The sequence below is a fragment of the Miniopterus natalensis genome, chromosome 7 (genome assembly GCF_054644295.1).
Source record: "Miniopterus natalensis isolate mMinNat1 chromosome 7, mMinNat1.hap1, whole genome shotgun sequence".
NCBI lineage: Eukaryota > Metazoa > Chordata > Mammalia > Chiroptera > Miniopteridae > Miniopterus > Miniopterus natalensis.
Window position 1 is genome coordinate 16,271,759 of NC_142087.1, and position 27,459 is coordinate 16,299,217.

Here is a 27,459-nt window from a genome sequence, read left to right on the forward strand (position 1 = left end):
ACATGTGCAGCTGCTTCTGTGGGACGATTTCCCAAAGAGCATTTCTGGGCCAAAGTGCAAGCTCACTGAAGATGGCGGTGATGCTGCCACTCTCCTGGGAGGGTCAAAGGTGTCAGGGTGTTATTTTCTCAGCACCCTTCCAACATGTGGTCATGTATCTCTCTTCTTCAGAATGGCAGCACCTAGTTGGCGTTCGGTGCCACTGAGGAATGTTCCATCACTGTCGTTAGCGTGGCTGTGCCTTGTACACGGCAGACCCTTTGAATGGATTAGAACAAAGGCCATTTCTTTACTTTGTGCATCCTTCAAGATTCAGGGGGCTCCAAAGAGGTCCTGGTGCCCTGTCAAGGGATCCCTTTGATGCCACTGATGCCTGGTTTTCATAGGATGAGACCTGCACTTGGAGACAGGATGTGCAGGTCAATCTCTGGCTCTGTCATAGACTTGATGGGTGACCTTGGACGAGTCAGTGCCTCTTTCTGGGCCTCTCTGCTTACTCATGGCAGTGATGAAGGAGAGGAGCTTTGTGACCCTAGCTTGGAGTCTCAGCTGCTAGGAACCCCAGCATCACAGCTTCAGGCCCTGGCATACAGCCCAGCACATAGTAGGCATTCAAGAAATACTTTTAGCAAGGATGAAAGAATGAATTAGTTGGTTGTTTGGTTATCTACTGAATTAATCCTCAGAGCTACCCAATGTGGTAGAGATAATTCTTGGCCTCAGTAACGCAGGAGGAAACCAGTGTGTGGAGGTTTAAATGACTGGCTCAAGGTCGCACAACTAGGGGCATTGATTTGAACCCAGGTTTCTGCAGCTCAGCTGTGCTCCCAACTGCCCACTGCGCTCTAGTGTAGGTTCCCTCCATGTGCCCTAAGGCCAGCCAAGTCCTTAACTTCATTTCCAGTGTCCTGGGTTCAGAGCCCCTGTGCCGGGGTCGTAGGCACTAATCAGCGGACAGTCTCTGAGAGGTTCACTGAGTCCATTAGTCACCTGCATGTCGACCATTCCTCACTCTCCCCATTGTGATTCAGAGTTTGCATGGACCTGTGCTACCACAGTGGCCACTGGTTGTAGCCCAGTTTCCACCATGGCTATCAGCACCAAACAGTTTCCCTCCTGGCACCTCAGCATGGTTTTTGTGCTACCCGTGGTTGACCCACGTGGGGACATGTGTGTGGAACCATGAACGTGCCCATGTGGCTGGAAACGTCCAAGGAGATGCAGCCAGATGTTCTTAGTTAATGATGCCTGTCTAGTGGAGAAAGGAGGCGGTGGGTGGCAATTTTCTTTGCATTTGTGTTCCTGAAGCCTCTATTCTGTCTTGTCTCTAGGTGATACTAAGAACTTCAATATCTTTATTGTGGTGGGCGTGGTGTGTGCCTTGCTGGTGACCCTGCTGATGGCGGCCCTCTATCTCCTTCGAATCCGGCAGAAGAAAGGTGTGTGGATTCCCTGCTTTCTCCCCAAAAGTTTGCCCCTAGGCTTTCCTTTACAAAGGGAGAGGACACAAGACTGCTTTGGGCTCTGCATAGTTTAAGCCATTAGGATGTCCAGTTACTTCCTGTAATAAGATCAAAGTCCAGAGGTAGCACTGCCATAGCTGGCGTGACACCTCCACCAGGCTGGCATCTGGGTGGGGCCCTCCCATGGCCTTCCTCTCATGGCTGCAGGATGGCCCTCTCTGCACATCACTTCCATCCCAGTGAGATGCCCCCCTCTCCCTCATTGGTCCCTGGAAGGGTCCACCCAACCTCAACCTCAATACAGTGAAATATCTTCATTTCAGTTCTACCAGTTACCATCTTTGTGACTGTAAAGAGTCACCCGATCTCTTTGGTGTAAAATGGGGTGATCAGTCATTGGACTTCCTGAGACATCTCATGTCCCAGCACTTTGCAACCCATCAGCCTCCATTAAGATGTTAGATGCTGAGCTGCAACCTTCCCACTGGTACCCACTCACCTAAAAACCCAATACCTGCCCAGGCACCGAGAATTAACCTAGCAGTGAGAATTTTTGCATTGTGACAGCCTCCAGCCTGTTAACACGAGGTGCAGAGCGCATTTGAGTGTGCATGTTGCTTTTTAATTACAATTTTGTGGTGAAATTCAAGTCAAATGGTGGCTGAACTCTAGCAGCTTCTCTGTGGGATGCCCCATAGCACAGGTTTAAAAATCTCTGAACCAGATGGACTCTTTCTTTCTTCTTTTTGGGAAAGTGGTGACATTAAAATAAATGAATGTCCAGCCCAGTCCTGTGAGTCAGCTGAAATCCAAGCTCAGAGGGGGAAATGACCCATCTAGGGTCACACAGCGAGTGAGTTGGTGGCAGAAGTGGGATTCACACCTGCTCCCTAGCTCACAGCCCTGCTAGAATCTGTTCTCCAGCAGTGAAAGGCCATGACTGGGATCCAGACTTAATGAAGGGTCTCAGGTGAGAAGGTGGTGAGGCCCAGACCAGGGATAGGACAGGTGGCCCCTCCCAGGCTGAAGTCTGCTTGGGGATCTGACCTTTGGCAATTCCCAGAGGTGAGAAAGGCCCAGCTCCTGGTCTTCCTCAGTGGGAGATAATGGACCACCCCAGTGGGGTGAGCGTGGGTTTCCTATGGTTGGGAGGATATGATTTCAACAATTTCTCCCAATGTTACTGGAGGCAAAACTTTGCCCACTACCTGCCCCCCTAAAGTTACATGAGAAAAGTATGTTTGTAGGTTAAATAACTGGCTTTTATTTCTTTTCTCTTTCAGCCAAGGGCTCCACTTCTTCTACAAGGTATGTGCATTGCTGGCCTCGAATGCTTTTGCAATTGTTATTTAGTTGTTTGACAGCCTCCAAACTGAAAAGCATAATCCACACCCACTGGCCCTCACACTTGCACTGGTCAACCTTTCTATGCCTTTCCTTTGTAAGTTCCTCATGCCAGGCCCAGTTTTAATTATTGTCTCAAATGAGGGGATTTGAGGGGATTTCTGCACACAGAGGCACTGAGTTCTTGCCTGCTGTGCACAGACAGCGAGACTCTTATGAAATCCTGTTTGGACTGTGGCAGAAGCCTCCTGTACATGCCCCCCCAGATCCAAGTTGTATACTTTGCTCTTTCCTTCGTTCATTAAATATTTATTGAGTACCTTGGCATGGGTGGCCTTGGAAAGCATCTGTGCCGCCCTGAAGCCTGTGTTCTGGTCAGAGGCGAAGGTGATGACATTACGTCACAGATGGTGCCTTAGTTTGTTGATTCATATTTTCAGTGACTCTTACTGAGTCCCTACTATGTGCCAGCTCACTTCTGGGTACTGGAGATACAGCAGTGAACAAAAATCAGTCTGGACCTGCCCTGGCCAGTGTGGCCCAGTAGTTAGAGTGTCAGCCCACATACTGAAGGGTCATGGGTTCCATTCCTGGTCAAGGGCACATACCTGGGTTGCAGGTTCGATCCCCAGCCCCGGTCAGGCACGTGCAGGAGGCGGCCAATCGACCATGTCCCTCTCTGTCCCTCTCTGTCCCTCTCTGTCCCTCCCCCTCCCTCCCCCTCCCTCTACCCCCTCCCTCCCTCCCACTCTCTCTAAAAATCAATGGGGAAAAATATATCCTTGAGTGGATTAACAACAACAACAAAAACAGTCCAGACCTAAATGGGGTTCAGACACTGGTAAGAGAAGCAGGCAGTGAGCATAGAGGTAAAATATGTAACGTCATGTCAGGTGGTGACAAATCAAAGGAATGGAGATTTATGGCAGGACTATCTTAGGCAGGGAGAGGGGCCTCCTCTAAAGATGTGAGCAGGGTTCTGAGCAGGGAGCTAGGAAGCAGAGGTGAGTGCGGGTGAGAGAGCACGTGTGGCTAAGGCCCAATATGAGATGTTCCAGGCGGCAGAGGAGGCCTGTGCAGCTGGGGCAGAGGAACAAGAGAAGGACAGGAGATGAGCTCAGGGAGATGCAGATCCTCGGGCTCTTAGCCGAAACCCATGCAGCCGGCTGTGTTACTCATTCAGGCTTTTCAGCTCCAGGGAGGCCCCCGATGTTCACCCCAACAGAATAGAAGCAGCACCCCATAATCTCCGTGAATGTACCTGCTTGGAAATATCTGAACATCTGTTCTAAGCAATAAATAAAAACTACAAATAGCTTCATGTTGATTTAGGTCAGGTTTTGCCACCAAATGGGTTTTGCAAATCTTTTGATTTTTTTAGAGCTTTGTGGATTTCAGAATTACAGAGCAGGAACTGAAGATCTGGAGAGGGGGCCAGTGGTCTAGGGCCTGTGGCCGCTAGGACCTGGGGTTTTATTCCCAGTGGGATAAGGTGCCATAGGAAGGAGATGATCTGACTTTTAAAAGTATCATCCTGAGTGTTGTATGGGGACACGGCTGTAGGAGGTGAGAGTGGAGGCAGAGAGACTAGGGAGACAGCTTCTGCAATGGTCCAAGCCGATGATGGTGCCCTCAATCAAGGTGGTGGGATGGGCTGAGAAATAGTCAGATTCTGAATATGTTTTGGAAGTATGGCCAAGGGGACTTGCTGCTGCATTGGATGTAAAGTCAAGGACATTCCCAAGGTTTGGGGCAGCGGGGTGCTGTGTGTGTGCACACCAAGTATGCACTTTTGCCAGGGCTTCCATCTCTTGCCTGTAAACCTTCACTGGGTTTGGTGGCCCTCAAGATATTCCAGATGCCCTACTGAGGCCCTCAAGCCCCTCGTGGTCTGGCCCCTGCTGACATGGACAGTTTCACTTCTGGCCACTCCCCAGTGTTCGCATTCTGTGGCTCAGCCACGCTGCACTCCCTTCGCTTCCTCCCTGAGGCCTCGCTGTCCTCCTAGCCCAGGCGCTGGCCTCTCTCCCAGAGATGTGCTCCCGCACCCCTGCTCACTCACCACCCAGGGCGTTGTGTGACATGGGAGCTAGAGTGGGCACCTCCTCTCTTCCTCCGGGCTCAGCGAGAGCAGTATCTCCCCCAGGATTGGAGCCCCTCATGGGAACTCTCCTGGTGCCCCTGCATTGACATCCTGGCCTGTTCAAGCTGTATCTGCACTTGTCCCCAGATTATAACCCATCCCTCTTGAGGGCAGGATCATTCCCCTAGTGTTCACGGCTAATAGCTGCTGCACATGGCACCGGGCCTGGAATGGAATAGGTGCTCACTAAAGGTTTGTTAAATGAACAAATGAACAAACGAGTGAATGAATGAATGAATGAATGAATGAATGAATGAATGAATGAATGAATGAATGCCATCCCAAACCACTGCAGTGGTCTTCATTTCCTCCTTCTCTGAATCCTAAAACTCTCCCTCTCAGTGTCTTCACGACCCCAAGTATGAAAGCATCTCTCTTTTTCGTTTTGTTTTTATTGTTGTCATTAATTTTTATTTGCCTTATCTTCCCAATTAGACAATAAGTTCTGGAAGAAAAGGGCAGTGTCAATAATAATAATGACAGCAGCAGCAGCTGACATTTATTGAGCACTCACCGGGTTCCAGGAACTGATCTATGCCTTTGCCTATATTAGCCCAAAGGTGATGTTAATTATCACAAAAACCCTATGATTTACTATTATCCCAACTTAATTGAGTGGTGGTTCTCAGACTTGAGTGTGTAGCGGGATCCTCTGGAGGACTTGTTAAAAACACAGCTTTCTGGGCCCTACCCCCAGACTTTCTGATGTAGAATTTGCATTTCTGACAAGTTCCCAGGTGGTGCTGATGCTGCTGTGCCCAAGCCAGACTTTGAGAAGCCTGTTCTAGAAGGTTATTATTGGCCCTTTGTGTGGTTGAGGCAACTGAGGCTCAGAGAAGTCCTGTGACCTTCCCAGGGTCCCTCAGCTAGTGAGCGCTGGCACTGCGGCTCCCTCCCGCTGTCCTGACACTGAAGCTCATGCTCTTTATCTGCGCCCAGGCCTCTCACAGCCTGTTTCTTCTTCCCCGGAGAAGTCAGCTGTTTTCTGCCTGTTTTTTATTTTTCCATCATAAGCCTACCCAGGAAGCCAGGAGATGGCTTGCTTCCTTTCATCTCTCTAAACCAAAGCGATAGGAGCGAGTGGTAATGGTGGTTTCCCATGTAGCAGCTGCTTCTGCTGGGCTGGCTGGGATCAGACGCTTTCCAGAGGATGTTGGCATGAGCATCACTGAGCGCTGCGGGGAGGGCGCCAATGGGGATGCCTCCGCTTTGAGCTCAAAGGGCCCCTCTGGCTGCAGAGCCGGCGGAGGGACTGGCTATGTCCAACTGCCTGGGTTAGGAACGTACAGGCAGATCACTGTCTGTAATCTTCCCCAGCTCAGACAGCGGCAAAATGTGTCTACTCTCTTAATTGGGCACTGGGGTTCATTCGGTTGGCCATTTGTTCACTCGTCAGACATTCACTGCGTTTATCCTTGGAATATTTAGGGCTTTCCTGATCCTTTCATTTATTCAGCTGATTGAGCCCAGCTCAGTGCCAGGCCTTAAACTGGGGACTGCAAAGGGGAGCAAAAAAGACACTAGCCCCAGTGTCATGGCACTTGTGATCTGATGGGACAGATGTTCATTCATTCATTCATTCATTCCTCAAATATTTACAGCATGCTAACAGTGCGCCAGCCCGTTACTAGGTGTCAGGGCTCCAGCGGCGAAACAGATGGGCCTAGTCCCTGCCCGCGTGGAGACCATGGTCCACTGGGAGGCAGGCGACCAAACAAGCCAGGAGGTTAATACACAGCATGATGCAAGTGCTGACTAAATAAAATAAAGCTGGGCACAGAGCAGAGCAGGTGGGATGTTGGCAGGTGATCAGGGAAGGCTTCTCTGAGGAGGTGACATTTAGAAGATAGCTGAAGGATGAGAAGGCACCAGCCATGGGGCTGTCTGGGGTCCTAGTGGACCGGTGGACCAGGCAGAGGAAACAGCCAGTGCCAAGACCCCAAGGCAGGAGCAGTTGGAGATGACTGACCGTGGAGGAGGCCAGGGCAGCTGGAGTGGAGTGAGTCGGGGGGAGAGAGGTGGGAGACTAGGGGCAGGTCATGCGGGCCTCGCCGGTCAGGATACAGAGATGGACTTCACTGTGTTGGGGGAAGGGGTTGAGGGGCTTGAGCAGAAAAATGATACGACATCATTTATGCATTTTACACGTGGAGAATGGTATGTAGGGTGCAGGAATAGAAGCAGGAACACAGGGAGGAGGCACCTCAGGAATCTAGGGAGCTGGGATGATAGAGGTGATGGAGCAGTTGGGTTTGCTATGTATTTGGGGGGCAGAGTAAACAAGCCTTGTAGTAGATCAGACATGGGTTGTAAAGGAGGAGAGAGGAGACTTGGGGATGGCTCCCACTTCTTTAGCCCGAGCACAGGGATGAGTAATAGCAGTACCACTCCCTGAGAAAGGAGAGACCAGAGAAGAGACAGACACATAAAAAACAGATAATTTCTTCCTATCTGAAATATTGCTCTGAAAGAAAGGAGGCCAGTGTTCTGAGAAAGGAGTTGGGGGATCCAATGAAGTTTTCCCGGAGAAAGGACTATTTGAAACAGGTTCTGAGGGAAGAGGAGAGAACTAGATGAAGAGGCAAGGAAGGCTGAGTGTGCAAAGGCCCTGGGGCAGTCTGACTAGCATTCATTCCAAGTCACTTTTGAGCACTTTTTGATCACCCATATGGTAAGGAAGCCTGACAGACAGACACATAAACCAGATGGGAAAATATATAAGGAGGCTTGAAATTGTCATGCAGGTTCAGCTCAGCCAGGTTATCACTCTCAGAGAAGCCTCCCCAAGGACATGATGCCACAGTTGAGTCTTGAATGACACATAAGTTAACCAAGGAAAAAGTGGTCCAGAGGGTCTGTTGCTGCTGACACAGACACTGTGTCGTATCAAGTAGTCCTCTAGAAATATTTGGTGGGTGGATAAGTGGGGAAAACAGAGACAGGGGAATGAATGAGTCTGGGGGATGTGGTCAGTAGGGGCCAACATGGGGCTTACAAGCAGGGTGAAGAGTTGGACTTGAACCAGAGGCATTGGGAACTCCAAAGGGTTGGAAGCAGGTGGGATGTGGCTAGATCTGCATGATCTTCCTTACCAGACTGTCCCTGCTCCCAGGGGGTCGTTTTTGTGGCCGCTTTGGGCCCATCATGCCCCACAACTGCTTTCTGAGCCAAGCACCCATGCCAAATCCATTAATAACCCTGCTGCCAAGCCCCATTGCTCACTTCTGACATTATCCAGGCTAACGTTGCAGAGTTGTGGCTTGAGAATTTATACAACTCCTGCAGAACCAGTGGCTCTGGTTCACTCACCACCTTGCTGTGACCCTGCAGCGAGCCAAGCCATGGCCTCCAATTATAGAATCAAGTGCATGAATGGCTGCTTTGATTAACCCGGACATTTGATTCTTCCCTCTTCTTTTCTTTTTTTTAAACCCTCACCAAGGATATTTTTTTCCATTGCTTTTCAGAGAGAGTGGAAGGGAGGGAGAGAGAAAGAGAGAGAGATCGATGTGAAAGAGACACATCGATGGGTTGCCTCCTGCAAGTGCCCCAACCAGGGCTGGGGATCGAGCCTGTGTCCCAGGTCCCTGCCCTTGGCCGGAATCGAACCTGGGACCCTTCAGTCCGTGGGCCAACACTCTAACCACTGAGCCAAACTGGCTAGGGCCCCTCTTGTTTTCTTAATGATAACACCTAGATGTGTATGATATAGAACAGTTGGAGAATATGGGAAACTAAAAGGAAGAAAAAATACCACCCAAAGACCACTGCTATTAGCATTTTACTGTTTCCTTCCAGTGTTATCCACACATTTTTCATAATCGAGATCATTCCACTGAGAATTTTGTTTTTTTCACTTATCTTTTAATGTAATCATTTGTAATAAAAAAAGAAACCTCTTCATAAACCTTTTAAGTCTTTATCTACGATTCTATACTAATTTCCTTAACCAGTCCCCACTGGCAGAGCTGTTAGATGCAGACCGCCCTCCCCCACCCTTCCTTGAGCCAGTGCCTCTGTGCATAAAGCTTTTTCTGTATTTTGATTCCCCCACCAATGCAATTATGAGTCAAAAGATGAGGACACCTCCCAAGTTCTTAAGATTTGGCTAACAAAGCTGCTTCCCAAAAGGGTTGCACTGGGTTGCCCCCCCACCCGCAATATATGAAGATGCCAGTTTCACCATATCTTCCCCAGCACCGAGTATTCTAATTTTCAAAGATCCTTGCCGATAGAGTAGCTTAAAAAAATTGCTTGAAATTCCTTTTCTGTGAGACTGACCCATTTGTCCAAACATTTGATAAGCAGTTGTATTTCTGTTGTGAACCGCGCATCCATGTCCTCCACCCACATAGGAAGTAGAACCTCAATGTTATTCTTATCAATTTACATGAGCGCTTGAGATAGGGAGGATATTTTTATCTGTGTGTCTCTTTCCTTTTTAGGCTGCATGAGCCCGAGAAGAATGCCAGAGAAGTAACCCAGGTACAGTCCTTGGTGAGGTGCCCTTCCTGGGAAACTCGATGGTGTGATTTTCTTACACCAGCTGGAGCTGCAGATTCTGCTCTAAATTAAGACTCCTTTCCCAGGCTGGAAGGGCTCGGGGAGGGGGGGGTGGAGGTTCTTTACATTCTCGTTTCCCCCAGTTCTCTGCACACTCTCTCCCTCTGCTCCAGCCAGATGCCTGTCTCCACCTCCTTGGCTCAGTGCCGCCCATTGCACAACTCCAGGGGGCGCCCTTCACAATGTGCGCAGCCTTCCTTCAGGTGGACGGTGCCATCCTGCCTGCGTGCATTTGCCCAGGCCAGTCCGTCCAGCGGGAACACCCTGCCCAGCTCACTCTTCGCTCCGCCTTGTGCCTCTCCCACAGAGGAACGTGGCGCTGCCAGCATCTGTCTGTCTGATGGAAAGACCTGTGTCATTAATTCCTCCAGCTGGCAGCGCCTCCTCACCATGCCGAGGAGATGGCACGGGCAGCATGGCTGGCCTGTTTCCGAGAAGCCCAGCCTCGCTCCTTCCCGCTGCTGCTGTCAGACCTCGGAGGCAGAGGGCTCCCCTGTGTCTTGTAACAAGACAGGCCCTGCCCTGAACCTGGAACAAGAGAACGCCAGCTGTCCTTGACATTTCCCTGGCTGTTGTCATCGCTTTAGATGTAATCTGTTGAAGAGACTGAGGGCTGGTAACAGACATGATGTTTGTAGGCCACAATGTTGTGTCCTGCTCTCCTGACCCAGTGCGGCCCCCCATGGCCCTGGGCATGAGCTCAGGTGGTGATTAGAAAAACATGACAATTTCCAATTGTGGGAGAGGGGACATTCTCCCCAGTCATTTTACCTGTGGACTTCTTTCTGGAACCTTCCAGGGAAAGAATGATGGTGAAAGAACTGATCACTGAAACCTATACCAAATTCAGTTAGCAAAGGCTTGCCGAGCACCTACTATGTGCCAGCCCAGCTCTTGTGGCACTTGCAGCCTGGTGTCTGGGATTCTTGGTACCAGGTGCCAGCCCTTGCCAGGGAGGGCATTTCATGCTGTTGGTGTGGGTTTCCTAGAGAGAAGTGTGACCGTGCAGAGTTGGGACAGAGGAGCTGTGGTCAGACCACAGCTTTAGGATTCAACAGACTTTAGATCTTCTTCAGCTGTGTGACTTTGACCAAATTATTTAACCTTCCTGGGTCTTAGTAAACCTGTAAACCGGGGTACATCATTCCAACCAAGCAGGGTTGTGACAGGGCCTGAATAAGGTGATCCAGGCGACAGCATGGTGCTGATAGCCGTCAGGGACTGAGACCTGGGGTTGTCATGCAGCAACCAGGAGTTACCCTTGCGGGCAGCTCCTCTCTGCTTCTGCACCATAGGTGCCAGACACAGAAGAAGCAAAGTTCATCGTTCCTGGTGGGTAATTTTAGGGCACAGTTGGTGGTGAGATTAGCACGTGGGAGAGAGATGTTCAGGTTTGCTGGATGGCTGATAATTTCAACTATTATTGAACATACGTGCTCATTCAGTGCATGCCAGGCTCCATTCTAAGAGTGTTACCTGAAGGATCTCACCTGGTCCTCACAGTGACCCTGGCGATAGATACGATTATTATACCCACTTTACAGATGGGGAAGCTGAGGCCCAGAAAGATGCCATGAATTGCCCAAAGCCTCTCAGCTAGAGAGAACAGAACCAGGATTAAACTTCAGGCTTCTGACTGCAGAACCTTTACCACCCTTCTAACAGGCCTCATTCGCTCATGCCCTTGTTCTGTCTCCCAGTGCCCACCTTCACCCTGAGGCTGAAGTTGTTGCCATTCATTCATTCATTTGGCCAACACCAGTCAGGCTTCTTCTGTATCAGCCTTGGTTTCTGCATCATAACAAATGCCTAGTGAATATTTGTTGAATAAACGAGTCAGTGAATGAATGTCCCCACCCACTAGGGAATCAGCGTTTACTCAGACCCCCAGATAGACGCAGTCCTATGTGGCGTGTGCTGTAATGGAGAAACGGGCTGAGGGAACACAGAGAAGGAGCCCTGGACCCAGCCCATTGGGTCTCAGGATGGAGCAACACTTGTTCTTGAACGTACAGGGTGGATTAAACTCATCACCAGGAGAAGGAGGGGGAAGGATGCTAGGCAGAGGGAGGAGTAGGACAAGGCAGGACACAACTGTGGGAGGAGGTGACACTGAGTGAGGGCTGGGAGGTGACCACAGTGGCTTTCAAAAAGATCCTCAGGCTGTGTGAGGAGGGAGGTGGATTGGAAGGGTAAGGCTGGAGGCAGGAAACCTTGGCCAGAGAAGAGCTGGGTGTGAACTATGGCTGAGTCACTGGGGACCAAGAGGAAACAGGCATCCAGATTTGGTACTGATGAGTGGGTGAGAGGCTGGGAGCTCCAGAATGACCTTCTCTCCATCTCCTTTAGATCCAGGACAACAATGACATCACATATGCAGACCTGAACCTGCCCAAGAGGAAGAAGTCGGCCCCCCGGGCCCCTGAGTCCAACAACCACACGGAGTACGCCAGCATTGAGGCCGTCCGGCCGACTGCTCCTGAGGACACCCTCACCTATGCCGACCTGGACATGGTCCACCTCAACCGGGCCCCCAAGCAGCCAGCCCCCAAGCCTGAGCCATCTCACTCGGAGTATGCCAGCGTCCAGGTCCAGAGGAAGTGAACTGGGCCTGGGTCGTCTGTGCCCATGATCCTTCCTGTCCCACGTGGGGCAGCCAGCCCAGTTCCTAAAGGGCCGGGATGGCACAGGTCTTGGGACCCAAAGATGAGGCTGGATCTTGTCTCTGCAGCCCGCTTGGCTCTCCAGCATTTCCAGGGTGGTCACAGCCCCCTACATTGCCACACATGGAGGCCAATGCTGCCAGACCAGCCGGGGAGCCCACCTGGCCAGAGCCACCAGGAGTCCAAGAACTCTGATGCCTCTCTTCATCAACCATGGTCTTCGCCATGGTCTTGGCAATTCTTGACAGCCTCCTTGATGTTCTGCAACCTGATCTTCCGAGGTGAGGAGTGAAAGAACCCCCACCTGCCCCTCCTACCACCACCACCATGCAACTGGGGCTCCAAGAAAAGTTCTGCTTAAATTAAATTGCCCCATCCATGGAGAAGCTAGAAAAAAAAAAAAAAACCCTCTGGGACCACATCCTGAGACTCAGTGAGGTTGCTGTCAATAGTCCTGGCCTCCTGCATCCCTGGACTGACAAGTCACAAGCCCTGGGAGGGGAGGACACTCCAGGGAATCCTCCACTACCAAGGACTGAGTAACAAGACCCTCCTCCTCCTGCCCTCTGAGACTTCTTGAGGACCCAGCATCCTGACCTTGACACTCCATGTGGACCTGCCTCGCCTTTTAGACCTGAGCTTGCTTCCTCCAGCTAGCACTAACTCAGCAACATCTCGCTGTGGACGCCTGTAAATTATTGATAAATGTGAAATGTGCAATCTTGAAACTGAGGTGTAAGAAAATTTGATCTGTGGTGTTTTGTTTTGTTTTTTTCTTAAAACAACGGCAGCATTATCTTGGCTCTTTGTCATGTGTTGAAGTACATGGTTGGGTCTTGTGCTGTCCAAGATTTAGCAGTTGGTTTCCTGGAGGGAATATCCTGCAGTAGAAAGTGAGTCCCTCCATGTCCCAGAGCCCTGAGGATGGGAAGAAGGTTCCAGTTTGGCTGCTCCACGGAGATGCTTACCCTTCTCTCCAGGACTAAATTGGCCACGTTCTCAGCCAAGCCACGAGGCTGGTACTATTGCCTTCCTGCCCCCAGCGTGGTAAGTCTGAACCTGCCAGTGTTTCTCCAGGCTACGGTCTTGTTAAGACTAATGCCTCAATCTGCTCACCTGGAAAGGGGAGAGGAAAGATGCCTTCCTCCCCACCATTCCTCATAAGCACTTTAGGGCCATGCAGGGTAGGAAGCAGTGCCTGGGTGTTTCCCCCACCCCTTTAGCGACCTTCCCCCATTCCTGCTCTCTGAGCTGATCTCTGCAGCAGAAATCTTCCATCTCTGCTCTCAAACCCCATTGGGATCAAACTGGAATAAATCCAAGACAGACAGGCGGTCTGGGCAGCTATGAAGACAGGACTGACCCACCTTTCTGTCCCTCTGTCCCAGGAAGTTGGGCAGAAGCTGTGACCCATTGTCCTCTGACCCCCACCCTTCCAGTTCAGTGCGGGAGCCTGGCTGAGCCCAGGGCAAACAGAATTTGCACGCTGTGTCTTCACGTGTAACCGCTCAGCTCTTAGAACTGAGACACTAAGCTTCGCCGCCCCCCACCCCTGCCCCCGCCTGGGTCCAGAGACTTGGTGCCTAAGGGATTGTTGCTCAGGCCACCCGGAGCGAAAGGGAAGCTGCCCCATTCTGCCTGTAAGCACAGCCTACAGGTGGAACCCCGGGAGCGCAGCACAGACCGGCTGCTGGGGGACAGGGATTTGGTGTTTTACATGACGGCATCCAGGGACGAGCTGAGCCAACAGGCCATGTGGGCAGCTTTGGCCCAACGAGCTAGAGTTTCTCTGTGGCATCTGGGAGCACAGTGTCCCAGCCACCTGCCTCGGACTATTTCCAAATTCCAAAAGGTTGGCTTTTAAACCATTGTCTCCCTGTCTTCTGCCCAGAGAGAGCACACATACACACATACACACTCACACAGAATCTTGAAAGAATGTTTTCTTGGTGCCATTTTAATTTAACTTTATTTTGAATTTTGGAAGGGGGGTGAGGGAATGAGGCCAAGGAAGCCGTGTAGTTTTAGCTCAGACTGGCAGCCTGGAGATTCTCATACCTTGTGTATCGAACCCCAGGGAAAGGAAGAGGTTGGATGACAGTGCGGAAGGAGCGTGGTTTCGAGAGTTTATTTTAAGACTGCTGGGAAGGAAACAGGCCCCGTTTTGTATATAGTTGCAACTTAAACTTTTTGGCTTGCAAAATATTTTTGTAATAAAGATTTCTGGGTAACAATGACCCCTTTGGATGTTGAGTGTCCTTGTGTCTCTGAGTGTGTCCCCCGTCCCCAGGAGCCTGGGAGAGGATCACATGCGGGCCTAGGGCTTAGCAATGATCGTGGCGTTCAGTCTTCTTTCTTGGGTTTCAAATAGGCACAGAGACTTTGTTTCCCTGGCTCAGAGGGAGTCGGGGTAGGGTTGTGTCCAAGCAGAATTCCGACAGAGCTGAGTTTGAATGCGGCTCTGCCACTTCGTAGCTGCAGGAATTCAAACCAGTCACCTCTCTGAGACTCAGGCCCATCCTCAGCACCGTGGGGACAATAATACCCCCAGCCAGGGTTACTGTGGGGATTAAAGGGGGTCATGGGGCGCCAAGCCCTATGCTTGGGACATGCAGTCCTTCACTAAGCAGTCCACTGGGCCCTTTCTCCCCACTAAACATTGCACATTGGGGTCTAGTCACCCCTCAGCACCTGTGGGGTCTTGGGCAAGCAGAACCTCACTTTCCTTCTCTACCGAGTGCAGAAACCTAATGCTCGTCCTAAAATATCCTTGCCAGATGGTTCATGTCCAGTACTATATATAGTAGGTGCTCAATACATGTTAGCTCCCTTACCTCCCCTCCATTAGTATATTAATAATATTAATGGCAGTTATATAATGTTTAGTGCTTACTGTGTGTTGGCACTTTTCATTGATTAGCTCTTCTAAACCTTACAACTCGAGGCAGTTAATATTACTGACCTCATTTTAAAAATAAAACACAGAGAGGTAATGTAACTTATACAGGGTCACACAGCTAATGAGTGATATAGCTGGGACTCACACTCCAGCTTTCTGACTTCAGTGCCCTTCTAACTCCTGAGCTAATATCAGTACATCACGTGTTGTTACTGACTGCGTAGTATGGTAAGTAAAATGCCAAGTGCTTTACAGTTACCAACTCATTTAATCCCCCACCACCAGGTAAGGTAGGAACTCTTGTTACCCACATTTTACAGATGAATAAAACGAGGCACAGAGAAGTTAGGTCGTTTCCCCAATGTCCCACAGCAGAGCTGGGACCATCCCAGAGCCTTTGGCCTGGCCCATGTGAGCAGGGACCCGAGGCAAAGAGCCTCCTGCGGGGCTCAAAGGTCACTTGCCTCAAAGCCAGGACCTTGGCTGTGATGGAGAGCTCAGCTCTGTGAAATCTGTGAGCTGTCTGCAGGGATGAGGTGTTAGGCCTGACTCCAGGCCGAGTGGGTGGGGAAATGCCTCCTGTTTCCTGGGAAGGTGGGGATGAAGAACTGTGTCCAGGCGCGGAGACTTGGGGAGTATTTCATGGAGCACCCGGGCCCGGCTTCTCCCCAGCGTGAATCCCCAGGGCTGCAGGCTGGCAGGTGAGATGAAAGGTGATAGGAGCCAAGTGACCCTCTCCCTACTTGCCAGGAAATCAGTCAGGAACTTGGCATTTATCAGGTACCTCCTTCGGGTTCTCCATTGCACAAAGAATGATAAGAATCCCCCACTCCGTGAGGACCCAGAGGCTCTGCCCACTTCACGTGATAATCCTAAAAATCTCTGCCCCTCCTCAAGATTCTAACGCCCGACTGTAAAAGCCCCTGTGCCTTCTGGCGTACTCCCACCAGTTAAATTTGGATCAAGTTTATTTATTTTTTACATAAGCACTTATGTACCAACAGTCTCTTAAATTCTGTACAAATATTAACTTATTTACTATCAATTCACTGTATCCTCTTAACAAACCTATAAGGCAGACACTATGATTATCCCGTTTAATAGAGAAATTAAAGCCCAGAGATATTACATACCTTGTTCAAGGGCCACCATCCAGGAAGTGGTGCAGCTGTGGGTGTGGGTGGGCACAGGATGGGCAGATAGGGGTGTAGGGGTTGCTGGAGAGACAGCAGGGCCCTCAGATAGTGCTGGGGTGCACGGAACTCTACAAGGAACCAGAAAACACACGGCCTCACCCCCAAAGATAAGAGCATCAGGGCTGTCCTGGTCACCTGCCTGACCACCAGCCAGCACATGTACCCTTGAGCCCCCCCAGCGCTTAGCTTGCCACCACTAGGGTCCCCATTGTACCCATCACTTAACCATGGCACTGTGCTTGACCAGGGTGCGGATTTGTTTTCTGAATGCACAATTATGAGATTATAAGTCCTTTCGAAAATCACGTGCCCCAGATGCTCAAAAACAAGCAAAACCTTGGTGACAGATGTCAGAGGGGGGCTATCCTTGTCAGGGGCAGCAATGGAAGGAGCCGGAGGGGCCCCCTGGGCGATGGGATGTTCCATGTCTCCATCTGAGTGGTGGTTATGTGGGGGCCTTGCAGATGAAAAAGCACATTGATGCAGCCTTAACGTGTCTGCATTTCCCTGCGTGTAAGTTGTACCTCAAAGTTTCAAAGAGATTGGTGCCCTGTCCCCCTGGGGGTTCAACCCCAAACTTTGATGCCTGCCCCAGCATGACAGTTTCTTCAAGATGGTGTCAACGCTTTATCTTGGTCCCTAAGCCAGCTCAGGGAGTGCTGCTGAGTTCATTTGAAAAATAGCATCCCAGTGACCAAAATAGCACATGAAACCATGAAAGAAAAAGTGCCAAACTGGGCACGAAGACCAAGGCTGGCAAGGATAAACCGTTTCTCTGTCATCTCTTCATCTGCTGAGACCCCCTTAATTACTCCGCCCACTCATCCTCCCCCTGGGACCCCCCGCTTTACCCAGGGTCTTAGAGGCAGCTGCACACACAGTCCTCACCCTGTGACCTTGGGCAAACAGCTTCACCTCTGAGCCTTGGTGTGGTCGCCTGAGAAAGGGGACAGTAGATGGCTCCACCTCAAGGGCGTCTCACGAAGGTTAAACAGAGTCTAGACGGAAGACCCTTTGCAATAGAGTGGGGCAGGCAACAGTCAGCTCACACACATCTCCACACACTGACTCACACGCACACACATCCACTCACACGCACTCACCCCCATACTTGCATACATTCACACACAATCATACACGTAATCACACACATTCACACCCACACATTTGCACAATCACACTCACACATTCACACCTGCATACTCACACACATTCATGTGCACACACACACACACACACACACGCGCGCGCACCCTCAAGGCCTGGCTTGCAGAGGAGCTGAACAATGGTGGGCCTCCTCTCCTGGCTGAAATAACTGTATCAAGTCCCCCCTCCTTCACTAGCCTGGGCTCCCTCTTACCAACTTTGGAGAACACAACACTCCAGCCTGGTTTTCAGGGCCCTCTTCCTTCACCGCACTTGACCTTTTTAAAGACTCTTCCTGCTCCTCTGCAGCCGAGACTGGACTCTGGCGAGGCTAGTCTTTCTGTCCCATCAAACACCAGCTGGACCCACCTGTGACTGCCCTGGCCACACAGTGAGTCACCCCTCAGTGACTTAGTGCCCCCCTCCCAACTGGACCATGACCTCCCAACACCAGAACTTCACTTCTTACCTTTAGGATCTGCCCTGGGGAAGGGAGACTGAAGATCACCACGTGCCAGGCAGGATCCGGGCACTTGACTTCTTTATTTCACTGAACCTGTACATCCTTTGGATATTTGATGGGTGCTATGGTGTCCATTTCACAGATAAGAAAATCAGGGCTCAGAACAGTAAAGAGATAAGCTCAGGATCACTCACTGAGCCAATAATTATTTCTCAAGCTTCTACTGTGAACTTAGCCCTGTGCAAAAATTCTGAGGCTCCAGTGTTGACAAAAGAAGGACCACACCCTCGTGAGCTCATGGGCTGTGAGGGAGCCAGAGCATCTGGTAATCCCAACCCGTGCACGAGTACTGCTAGGACAAGGGGTGTCAGCGTGTGATTTTCAGTAAGCTATAAAACACGATACATACAACTACAGAATGAACACATTAATGAGTGAGCCAGCAGGAGGGGGCAGCTGATTCCAAGAGTAAATGGGTATTTACAGACTTTCGAAAAAGGAATATAGAATAACATTTTTAGGCTACATATAAAGCTGGTTAATATTCTACAAGACAATAAAAATCATATCTTTGGTGTATCTTTTCTAAAGACAGAAGTCAGTTGCACCTCTCCCTGGACAAAAATGTACAGATTAGCATGTAGCTTTACGAAATCTGGGCCCTAATCAAATAGCAAGGTCAAACTCGAGTGTATTCCCATAACAGTAGCTAACCTTTTAGTGGGCCTTTTTATACAATGCCCCAGTATGGCAATAAAAGGAAATAATACCTTCTTTTGTCTTATTTCTAGATTTCAGATACTTCTTCTTATTAGGAGGAAGTCCACAGGCCTCACTCAGCCTGCATAGGGCAGGAAAGGCTTCCTGAAAAGGAAATCCTTGAGCTGAGACCTAAAGGATGTGTAGAGATGAGTCAGATAAAGAGGGTATGAAGGAGGCAGGGCCGGGCAGGAGCAGCCTTCCCGTGTGGGCTGGCCCTGCCAAGCCCCGCAGCCCCGCACGGTACTGCTCCCCTCATCCCTCCCTGCAACAGCAGTGTCCTGACAGTTCCTGAAATGAGCCACAGGGCCTTTGCATATGCTGCTTCCTCTGCCTGGAACACTTGCTGGGTCTTTCTTGCTTGTCCTCCAATCCAACCACGTTCCTTTGCTCAACACCATCATAACAACCCTGCCCAGAACTTCTCCTTCATAACCTTTGTCACCGGTTGCAGTTATACATTGACCCTGCGAGTACGTAACATCCCTCACCACCACGCCTGGGAGCTGCCTTAGGGCAAGGTAGGTATTGCCTTTGGCATCAATGTGACTCCTGTGCCCAGCCCATAGAAGGCGTCCAACAAATATTTGTTGGCTGGATGGGAGGAGGAAGGGAGGGATGGGAGGATGGAGGATGAGAGGGTGAGTGAGTGGGGAGAGGGAGACAGATGGATGGGAGAGGGGAGAGAGGGTGAGGGCTGGATGGATAGATGCGTGGGAGAGGGGGGGTTTGGGTGGGGAGGGAGGGGGCAGGGAGGGAGGGAGAAGAAAAGGGGAAGGGAAGGAAGGGGGGAAGGAGGGAAGGAAGGGGGGAAGGAGGAAAGGAAGGGGGGAAGGAGGGAAGGAAGGGGGGAAGGAGGGAAGGAAGGGGGGAAGGAGGGAAGGAAGGGGGGAAGGAGGGAAGGAAGGGGGGAAGGAGGGAAGGGGGAAAGAGGGAGGGAAGAGGGAAGGAAGGGGAGAAGGGGGGAGGAGGGAGAGAAGGAAGGGGGAGGAGGGAGGGAAGAGGAAAGGAAGGGGAGAAGGGGGAAAGAAGGAGGGAGGGAGGGAGAGAGGGAAGGAAGGAAGGAAGGAAGGAAGGAAGGAAGGAAGGAAGGAAGGAAGGAAGGAAGGAAGGAAGGAAGGAAGGAAGGAAGGAAGGGAGGGAGGGAGGGAGGGAGGGAGGGGGAAAGAAGGGGGGAAGGAGAGAAGGGGGAAGGGGGAAAAGAAGGAGGAAAGGAAGGGGGGAGGGGGAAAGAAGAACATGAGGAAAATGTAAAAAAGCCTAGAAGCTGGAGAGAGTGTGGCATCTCAGGAGAACTGAAAGTGCCCCAGCTGGCAGCTTTGGAACAGGATTGACACCCAGACCAGCTGACTTTTCCCACCGAGTCAGTCTGCCTTTCATTGTGATCCTGGGTTCAGAGAAGTCACTTTGTAAAAAATCGACACATGCCCCCCAACAGGCAAGGCGCCAGTGACCCTTGTCTGTGACTTTGATGCCTCATCTGGGGAAACTGGGACCACACTTAGAAAACAGAGATTTCAAAGCTCCTTCCCTCCCCTGGAATTGCACAAGCCTGGCGCCGCTGGTTGGATGTCCCGACTGCCAGGGCTGGTGGGGCTTGGCTGCTCCCGGAGCCGTCCTCCTTGGCCTGGCGTCAAGGACAACGGGCCAGGCCTCACGGTGGAAGGTGCTGTTCCCAGCTCCTGGGCCCTGGGCCCCCGCAGGCCGCTCTGGGCAGGGTCAGCTGGTGCAGCAGCCGGTCGCATGGATCTGGGCCACGGACCTGTCTCCAGAATGAGGCCGGGCGAGGGTGGAATGGCGAGAAGGCTGCGGCCCGAGGCGCCTGTGGGCTCGGTTCGCCCGCGCCCCGGGTGCCAGGAGGTAGACCCTGTGCACGTGCAGATGACACATCACCGCCGGTATTCTGTGCGGGTTGCAAAGGCGCTGGGGCGTCCAGGCCGGGAGTTGCCATTACCGCAGGACCTTTCGCTGAAAAATATTTCTTGGAGCAATTAAATCTTCAGCTGTCTCCTTGCAGGGAGTGCCAGCTTGCATTTTAATTATCTTTAAAAGAGGGAAATAGGGGAAAGGACACAGGCAAAGAATTTAAAAAATAACAGTCTGCTTTACAAACACAGCCATCATCTCAGGCTGTGCATCTATTCGGAAAGTTTCCCCCCATCAACTCCACAAGGCCGGCCCTGTGGGCCCCAGGCTCCCTGGAAGGGGCCGCCCGGGGGCCAGGGGGAGGTGGAGGGGGACGTGCTTGCCTGTGGGTGGCGGTCGGCTACGGGGGAGTCACCGAGCCGGCAGCGTTACTCAAGCTCCAGCTCCTTCGTCACTACTTTCTACCAGGTGGAAATTATTAGCCTAATTTTACAGATGAGGAAACTGAAACCGAGAAAATGGTTGCTAACAACATGAGCTGCAGCCATAACAAGGAGCAAGCGACCCGTTCTCACAGCAGCGTGGAGGGCTCCCCGAAGCACGTCAGGCCCAGCCAAGGCGCCTGGGCCCTGTTTCCCTCCCTTCCTACAAGGTCCAGAACCAGCAAAACAGTCTGTCAGGATGGAAAGCGGAGGAGTGGGGGTGGGGGGAAAGGAAGAGGCGTCCACTGAAGAGCAGAGGGAACTTTGGGGGAGATTAAAATGTCCTTTATCTTGATGGAGGGGGTACTTAGATGGGTGTATAGATCTATCAAAACTCATAGAACAGTATTCTTAAAAGGAGTACATTTTATTGTTTGTAAGTTATACCTTAATAAAGTTGATTTAATCATAATGCAAAATACATGTCAGTTAATATTTATCTAGACCTTACTCTTTCCCAGTCCTTATTGTGAGTGCCTTCCGTGTGTTAAGCCATTCATTTATCGTTCACCCCAATCTGTGAGGTAGGCACTGTGAAAGCCCCATTTTCCAGATGAGGAAACTGAGGTGCAAAGAAGTTTTAAAAACTTTCCCAAGGTGATAAGGATAGTAGGAGGCAGAGCCTGGGTTCAAATTCAGGCAGGCTGACTCTGGAGCTTTATAGCTTTGAAAGCAAAGGTCAAAGTAACTTAGCTAATTAATCCTGGAGGCAGAATGAAATCCCAGGGCCTTTCCAACATGACAAAACTGGCAGAAGGGGAAAATTCATTCAAGAACTCTTTCCCCAGCTTCCACCATAGGTCACACTGTGAACACATGGGGAGCAATAGAAAAGTCCCAGGTCCTTGGCTGGGCGGGAGGGGGACAGGCGAGGCAGGGATTGCCAAATAATCACAAAAATGAATGTGAACTTGCAGCCAGTGGTGATTCTCAGAATCAGAGGTTACCAAGAACCCAAACACACAATCCACCCTGGGCGTTTGCCCAAGACCACACCCTCCGGTGGAAACAGAGCTGCATGGGCAGGCACCAGATTCCTGAGCCAGTTGTTCCTAACTCAATTTCCCTTCCAAGCTGCCAGTGCTGCTGATGTAGGACAATTTTTACAATCTTGTCTTCCAGGAGATTCGGGCAGAGGCCCTTTGAAATCATGCCTGCTCTGCTCTTAGCACCTTGAGCTTAGCGCTCAGCTATTTCAAGAATGCCCCTGTGCATTCCCCTGGCCGGGCCACCCAGGGAGTCGCATTCCAGCACAGTGGGAGCAACCTGCTGGGTGACAGCTGGGAGTGCCTGGGCCCCTGAGGAAAGACCCTTGCTTTGAGCCAAGCACCCAGGCCCTGTGGGACTCCATGTGGTCTTGGCTCCAGGAAATGGAACAGGATGTTTTGGCAGCGAAGGTTAAGCCTGTTCCCAAATGCTCACAACCTTTGCTGATAGGTACCTAGTGTTGAGAGCCTGAGCTGGGCACTTTGGGTACATTAGCCAATGGATTCCTCTCAGTAAGCTCTGGACCACCCTGGGTTCCCAGGTGAGCACAGAGAAGGGAGGTGACTTGCCCGAGGCCACACTGCAAGAATGGAATTGGGATCTGGCTCCCCCCCTGACATCCAGGCCTCCTGAATCTCACCTCAGCCTCAGCGTCACCTCCACTGAGGTAATCACTCTTCACCCCTCAGTGAGTAAATTTTTGGAAGCCAGACTCTCTGGATTCATCTTCTGCCTCCCCTACTTTCCAGCTGGCTTTGGGCAACTTTCTTAACCTCTCTGTCCGTTTCCTCCTCTGTAGTATGGTGCCCATAACTTGTGCCTCCCCCAAACGGTTGCTGTGAAGATCGGAGATGAGAAAATAAATGTAAAAGGCCCAGGTGATAACGAGCCCACAAAAAGTGGTAGCTATTCTTATTGTATAAGCTTTGTTTTTGCATAAACGAGCTCATATCCAACTGTTTCATGTTTGGGGCACCTTTCCAAATAACACGTAGGGTCTACCTCATCCTTTTAAACAGCTTCATGGAATTCTTATATTCATGTGTTCATTCACCCACTCATTTGCCAAACATGTGTGTAGTGGCAGCTTCTATATACCAAGCAAGGACCCACCACATATTAAGTCCTTGCTCTCGGTTCTAGTAGAGAGACAATTAACAAGCGCCCAAATAAGTAATCGAAATCATTTCACCTGCTGAGTGCTATGAAGAAAATAAGATGGTGTAAAGAGAGAGAGACTGGGTGGCGAGCGAGAAAGCAATTTAGAGGCAGTGCTCTAATTCCCTGAGGAGGTGGCATTCATACTGCCAGCAGAAGGGGGAAGGCCAGGGAACAGCCGGGGCCAGAGCATCCCAGGCGGAGAGACGAGCAAGGGCAAAGGCCCTGAGGCTGGACCGGGCTGCGTGTGGTTTGACTGGAGGTAGAGAATGAGCGTTTCTGCAACGGTGGAGAGGCCAGCTGGGGCCCGGCGAGGTAGGGCCATGGTGGGAGCTTGGCTGTTATCCTGAAAGAAATAGGAAGCCACTGGGGCAGGGGAGACGCCTGCTCTAATATGAATTTTCACAAACCACTCTGGCTGCGGGGTAGGAATCGATTAGAGGGGCCCTGATGGAAGAGTGAGAGAGGCATGAATTCCCCATTGATGAAGGCTTGGGCTGTTTCTATTTTCTCCCGCCTTGCAAACAGTTCTGCAATAAACGTCAGTGCACAGAAATTCCTGGGAGTGGGATGGTCGGATTTAACACACAAGCATCTTTTTTTCATGTCCAGATTGCCACGCTGCCTTCCACTTCCCTCCGGTGGCGCAGGCAGGAGAGCAGGTCTCCGGGCTGAACTTTCTCCACCTGCTTGGCTCCTGGGAACACTTCTCCCAGCCTCGCCAGCGCTGGCCCACACCCCTGAGTGCTGAATGCATTCGTATTTCTTGTTGCAATCTGGAATTACCAGTTGTTAAAAAGAAAATCTCAGAATCGGGCTAAAAAACTGCCCAGGGGCCGCCTGTTCCAGTGGGAGTCAGAGAGAGGCCTCCAGCACCCCAAAGAGGGCCAATTTACCCCTATTCTTCCAGCCACGGTGAAGTTGCTGCTTTTTTTTTTTTTTTCTGTTCAGCCTAGAAAACAAGGCACGGCACTGAGATGGCAGCGAGAGCAGGCCCTGAGTTTACAAACGATCAAGGACTAGGGCTGGAGAAAGCTGCTATCTCTGAGCCCTCTGCCTCCCACCCCTCCGGGGCCACACCAGGCCCTGTGAGTGCCCCCTGGTGGCCACCACCCGCAGGGCAGCCTCCTGGCTTCCATTCCATGCCCACTCTGCTGCCAGACTACCCTTTTCATGAGTGGTCTTTTCAAAGGAAGCATTTTCTTTTAATCAGCAGCCACAGCATCTGCAGTAGTGTCAAAGCATAATTTTACTATTTTCTCATCACTTAGGGCTTATTTGTGCTGTTTATTTGGGGGAAGGGGAAGGGTTGCTGAGATTTATAACTAGCATGTGTGCGGTGTCTGATTTTAATCTTGGCATTTGGAGATGCTTTGAAGAAGGTTTATGTCATCTTTCCCAGACTGACCTGGTGAGTTATTTAATTGGGAGAGGATTTTGCAACATACTGTTTCTTAATATTTTATCTTTTAAGACAAGTGACTTTTTTTTTTTCATAGCAAAATAGATGGATAGCAAACTTTTGGAAATAAGTAGTCATTATTATTCATTAACTGCTGATGAGGTGGTAGCTGTCAGATTGGACTCATTGTCTCATTTTATCTTCTCAGCAACTCTATAAGGGAGGTATAAGTTTTGTAAGAATTTTACAAAAGAGGAACCGAGGCATCGAGAAGTTAACTTACCCAAGGTTACAGAACTAGTCAAGGGCCAGATTGAGATGCAAACACAGAACTCCCTTCCTTTGTAATCATGTCTTGCGCTGGCCACAGGGCCTTGAACTGTCCCAAGTTAGCCAAGCTGCAGTTGTGTGTCCCAGAATTCCCATTTTGTGTGGTTCTGGTTGACATTGGCCATGTGCAGCATTTTCCTCAAGCTTTCCAAAGCACAAATTAAGAAGCCACCATCATTTTATGCTGGGAAGGTTGGTGCATGGCACCAGGCAGAGAGGCCACTCACGCATGTTGTTGCTGACCTGCTGTCCGCCTCGTTGGCGTGGGGGCAACACCCAGATTCATAGCTCCCACCAGATCTTCCTCAGCTTCTGCAAGCCCTGGGCCAGGTGCACATGCAGCTCCCAGGGAAGGGCACCTGGTTCGCCTGCATTGAGGTCGGTGACAGACAGGTGCAATTTCCAGTTTGTCCTTGCTCTCGCCCACAGCAGCTCTTCTTTCCGACTGTTGGTCCAGCTGACAGTAGAAACTTCCAGTTCCCACTAAATGCGGGGGTGGCAGCCCACACAGACAGTTCCACCAGCTCCCACACTGCATGAGGCCACAGTCCTAGGATTCATCACACCTTCTAGATCACTCTGCTTCTCTGATGGAACTCAACTAATGCACAGAGATTTGAATTTTATTGAGAAAGTGGCCAGCTCCCTTCCACCTAAATCTGACAGATTTAGCAAATAAAAATACAGGATATTTGATGAAAGTTGAATTTCACACAAAAAAATGAACACCTTTTTAGTGTAAATATATCTCATGCAATATTTGGGACATACTTATACTAAAAACTTATTTGTTATTTATCTGAAATTCAAGTTTAACTGAGAAAAGGCATCCTGTATTTTACCTGGCCACCCTATCTTTAGCTCCCGATAGATGTCCTTCCAAGGAGAACCACAAAACTGAGCCTCTTCCATTTGCCAGGCATGACAAGAACATTCGAGTAAGCACTCAGTCAGCAGGTGGGAGCCTTGGAGGATGGAGTAGGACAGGTTGAGGTTGGTCCTTGCAGGACATCAGTTTTCCCACCATGAACTACGTGGCGAAGCTGGGAGTCCCCAAGGAACCCTGAGTCCACACACTGATCATCACCACCTCAGGATAAAGTCCCAGTTCTTTCTTTCTTTTTAAATATTTTATTTATTGATTTTTAGGGAGAGGGAGGGAGGGAGGGAGGGAGGGAGGGAGGGAGGGAGGGAGGGAGGGAGGGAGGGAAGGAGGGAGGGATCTGTTGTCCCACTTATTTATACATTCATTGGTTGATTCTTGTATGTGCCCTGACCCTGGGAATTGAACCCACAACCTTGGCATATCTGGACAATGCTGTAGCCCATGGAGCTACCCGGCCAGGGCCACAGTCCCAGTTCTTAAGTGAGGCATTTAAGGGCCCTGCCTGCCATCCCACCTCACCTCTTGCCCAGCTCATAAAACCACCCACCTAGGAAGACTTGATATTGCCCCAAAGACAATCTTCTCACCTGTAGGGCTTTACCTTCATTTTTCTCTCCTTGCCTGGGATGCCTCTCCCTTCTTTGAATGCCCTTTAAACTCCTAATCACCCCTAACACCTTTAATACCATCTCTTCCCAGACGCCTTCCGTGACCACAACAGTCAAAGAGGTAGCATTAGATACATTCCAACATAACATATACCTGGGGCTCAGTCCCCCAGGGCCTCTCATGCCTAAACTGATAAGTCTAGGCTTTGAAGATAAATGTGCTTTGGTTTTTTTGAAGTAGCAGTACAGCGGTCAAGAATGAGGGATTTGGCAGGCCAGATTTGTCTAAGTTCAGATTCCAGCTCTGCACTTACTAGTTGTATAAACTTGAGCAAGTTGCTAACACCTCAGTGCCCCAGGCTCTTCATGTGTGAAATGGGTATAAGATGAGTATCTTCTTCATAAGGTTTCTGAGGTGATAAAATAAGTTTCCAACCTGTAAAGTGCTTAAAGCAGCACCTCACACCCACTAACATTCACCAGGCCCGAGAGCTGCAGGGAAGGAAAAGCAGCTGGGCCAGTACTGCAGAAAAATCGGCCTGTGCCAGACTCACCAGGAGACGGGGCGCGTGGGTCTCTAACCTGGAGTCTCCGAGCACGTGTAACTCCAAGTTTTAACATCCTTGGTTTTTAATTTCCAAGCTGACTCCGTTGAATAGCACCCTCAGAAGAATGAAACCAGCAGACAGTCCTGGGCTAAAGTCCCCTTCTGCCACTTCCAGTTGTGCGACCTTGAGCGAGCCACTTCAGCCGTGCCCATCTCACCTGTCGGATGGAGACAATGATGCCCACTCGCAGGGCTGTGAGGGGTTAACCCCTGGGCTGGCATTCGAGAGCTGCTGCTCTTACTGTCACTATTCATAGAGCTGTTAGCACACTGTGCTGCACTTTCGGTTCACATGCGGTTCTCCCACAGCCTAGAAACCCTTGAGGGTGGGCATTAGTTTCAAGCAGTCCAGGTTTCAAGGTCAAGTCTGTGCTCAGAATGGAGGAGGCATCCACATATGTGGAAGGAAGGAGGAAGGGAGGGAGGGAGGGAGGGGGGAGGGAGGGAGGGAGGGAGGGAGGGAAGGAAGGAAGGAAGGAAGGAAGGAAGGAAGG

General features: G+C 50.6%; 1 protein-coding gene across 1 annotated transcript in view; it reads left to right on the forward strand.

Annotated features, from left to right (window-relative positions):
* SIRPA (signal regulatory protein alpha) overlaps positions 1-14,414 on the forward strand; it is a 39,691-nt gene extending 25,277 nt beyond the window's left edge. The window contains exons 5-8 of the mRNA XM_087818832.1: positions 1,332-1,439; positions 2,747-2,771; positions 9,396-9,435; positions 11,863-14,414. Coding sequence (XP_087674958.1) covers positions 1,332-1,439; positions 2,747-2,771; positions 9,396-9,435; positions 11,863-12,117 — 428 coding nt within the window. The 3' untranslated portion in view covers positions 12,118-14,414. The remainder of the gene's footprint in view (positions 1-1,331; positions 1,440-2,746; positions 2,772-9,395; positions 9,436-11,862) is intronic.
* The last annotated feature ends 13,045 nt before the right edge of the window (positions 14,415-27,459 follow it).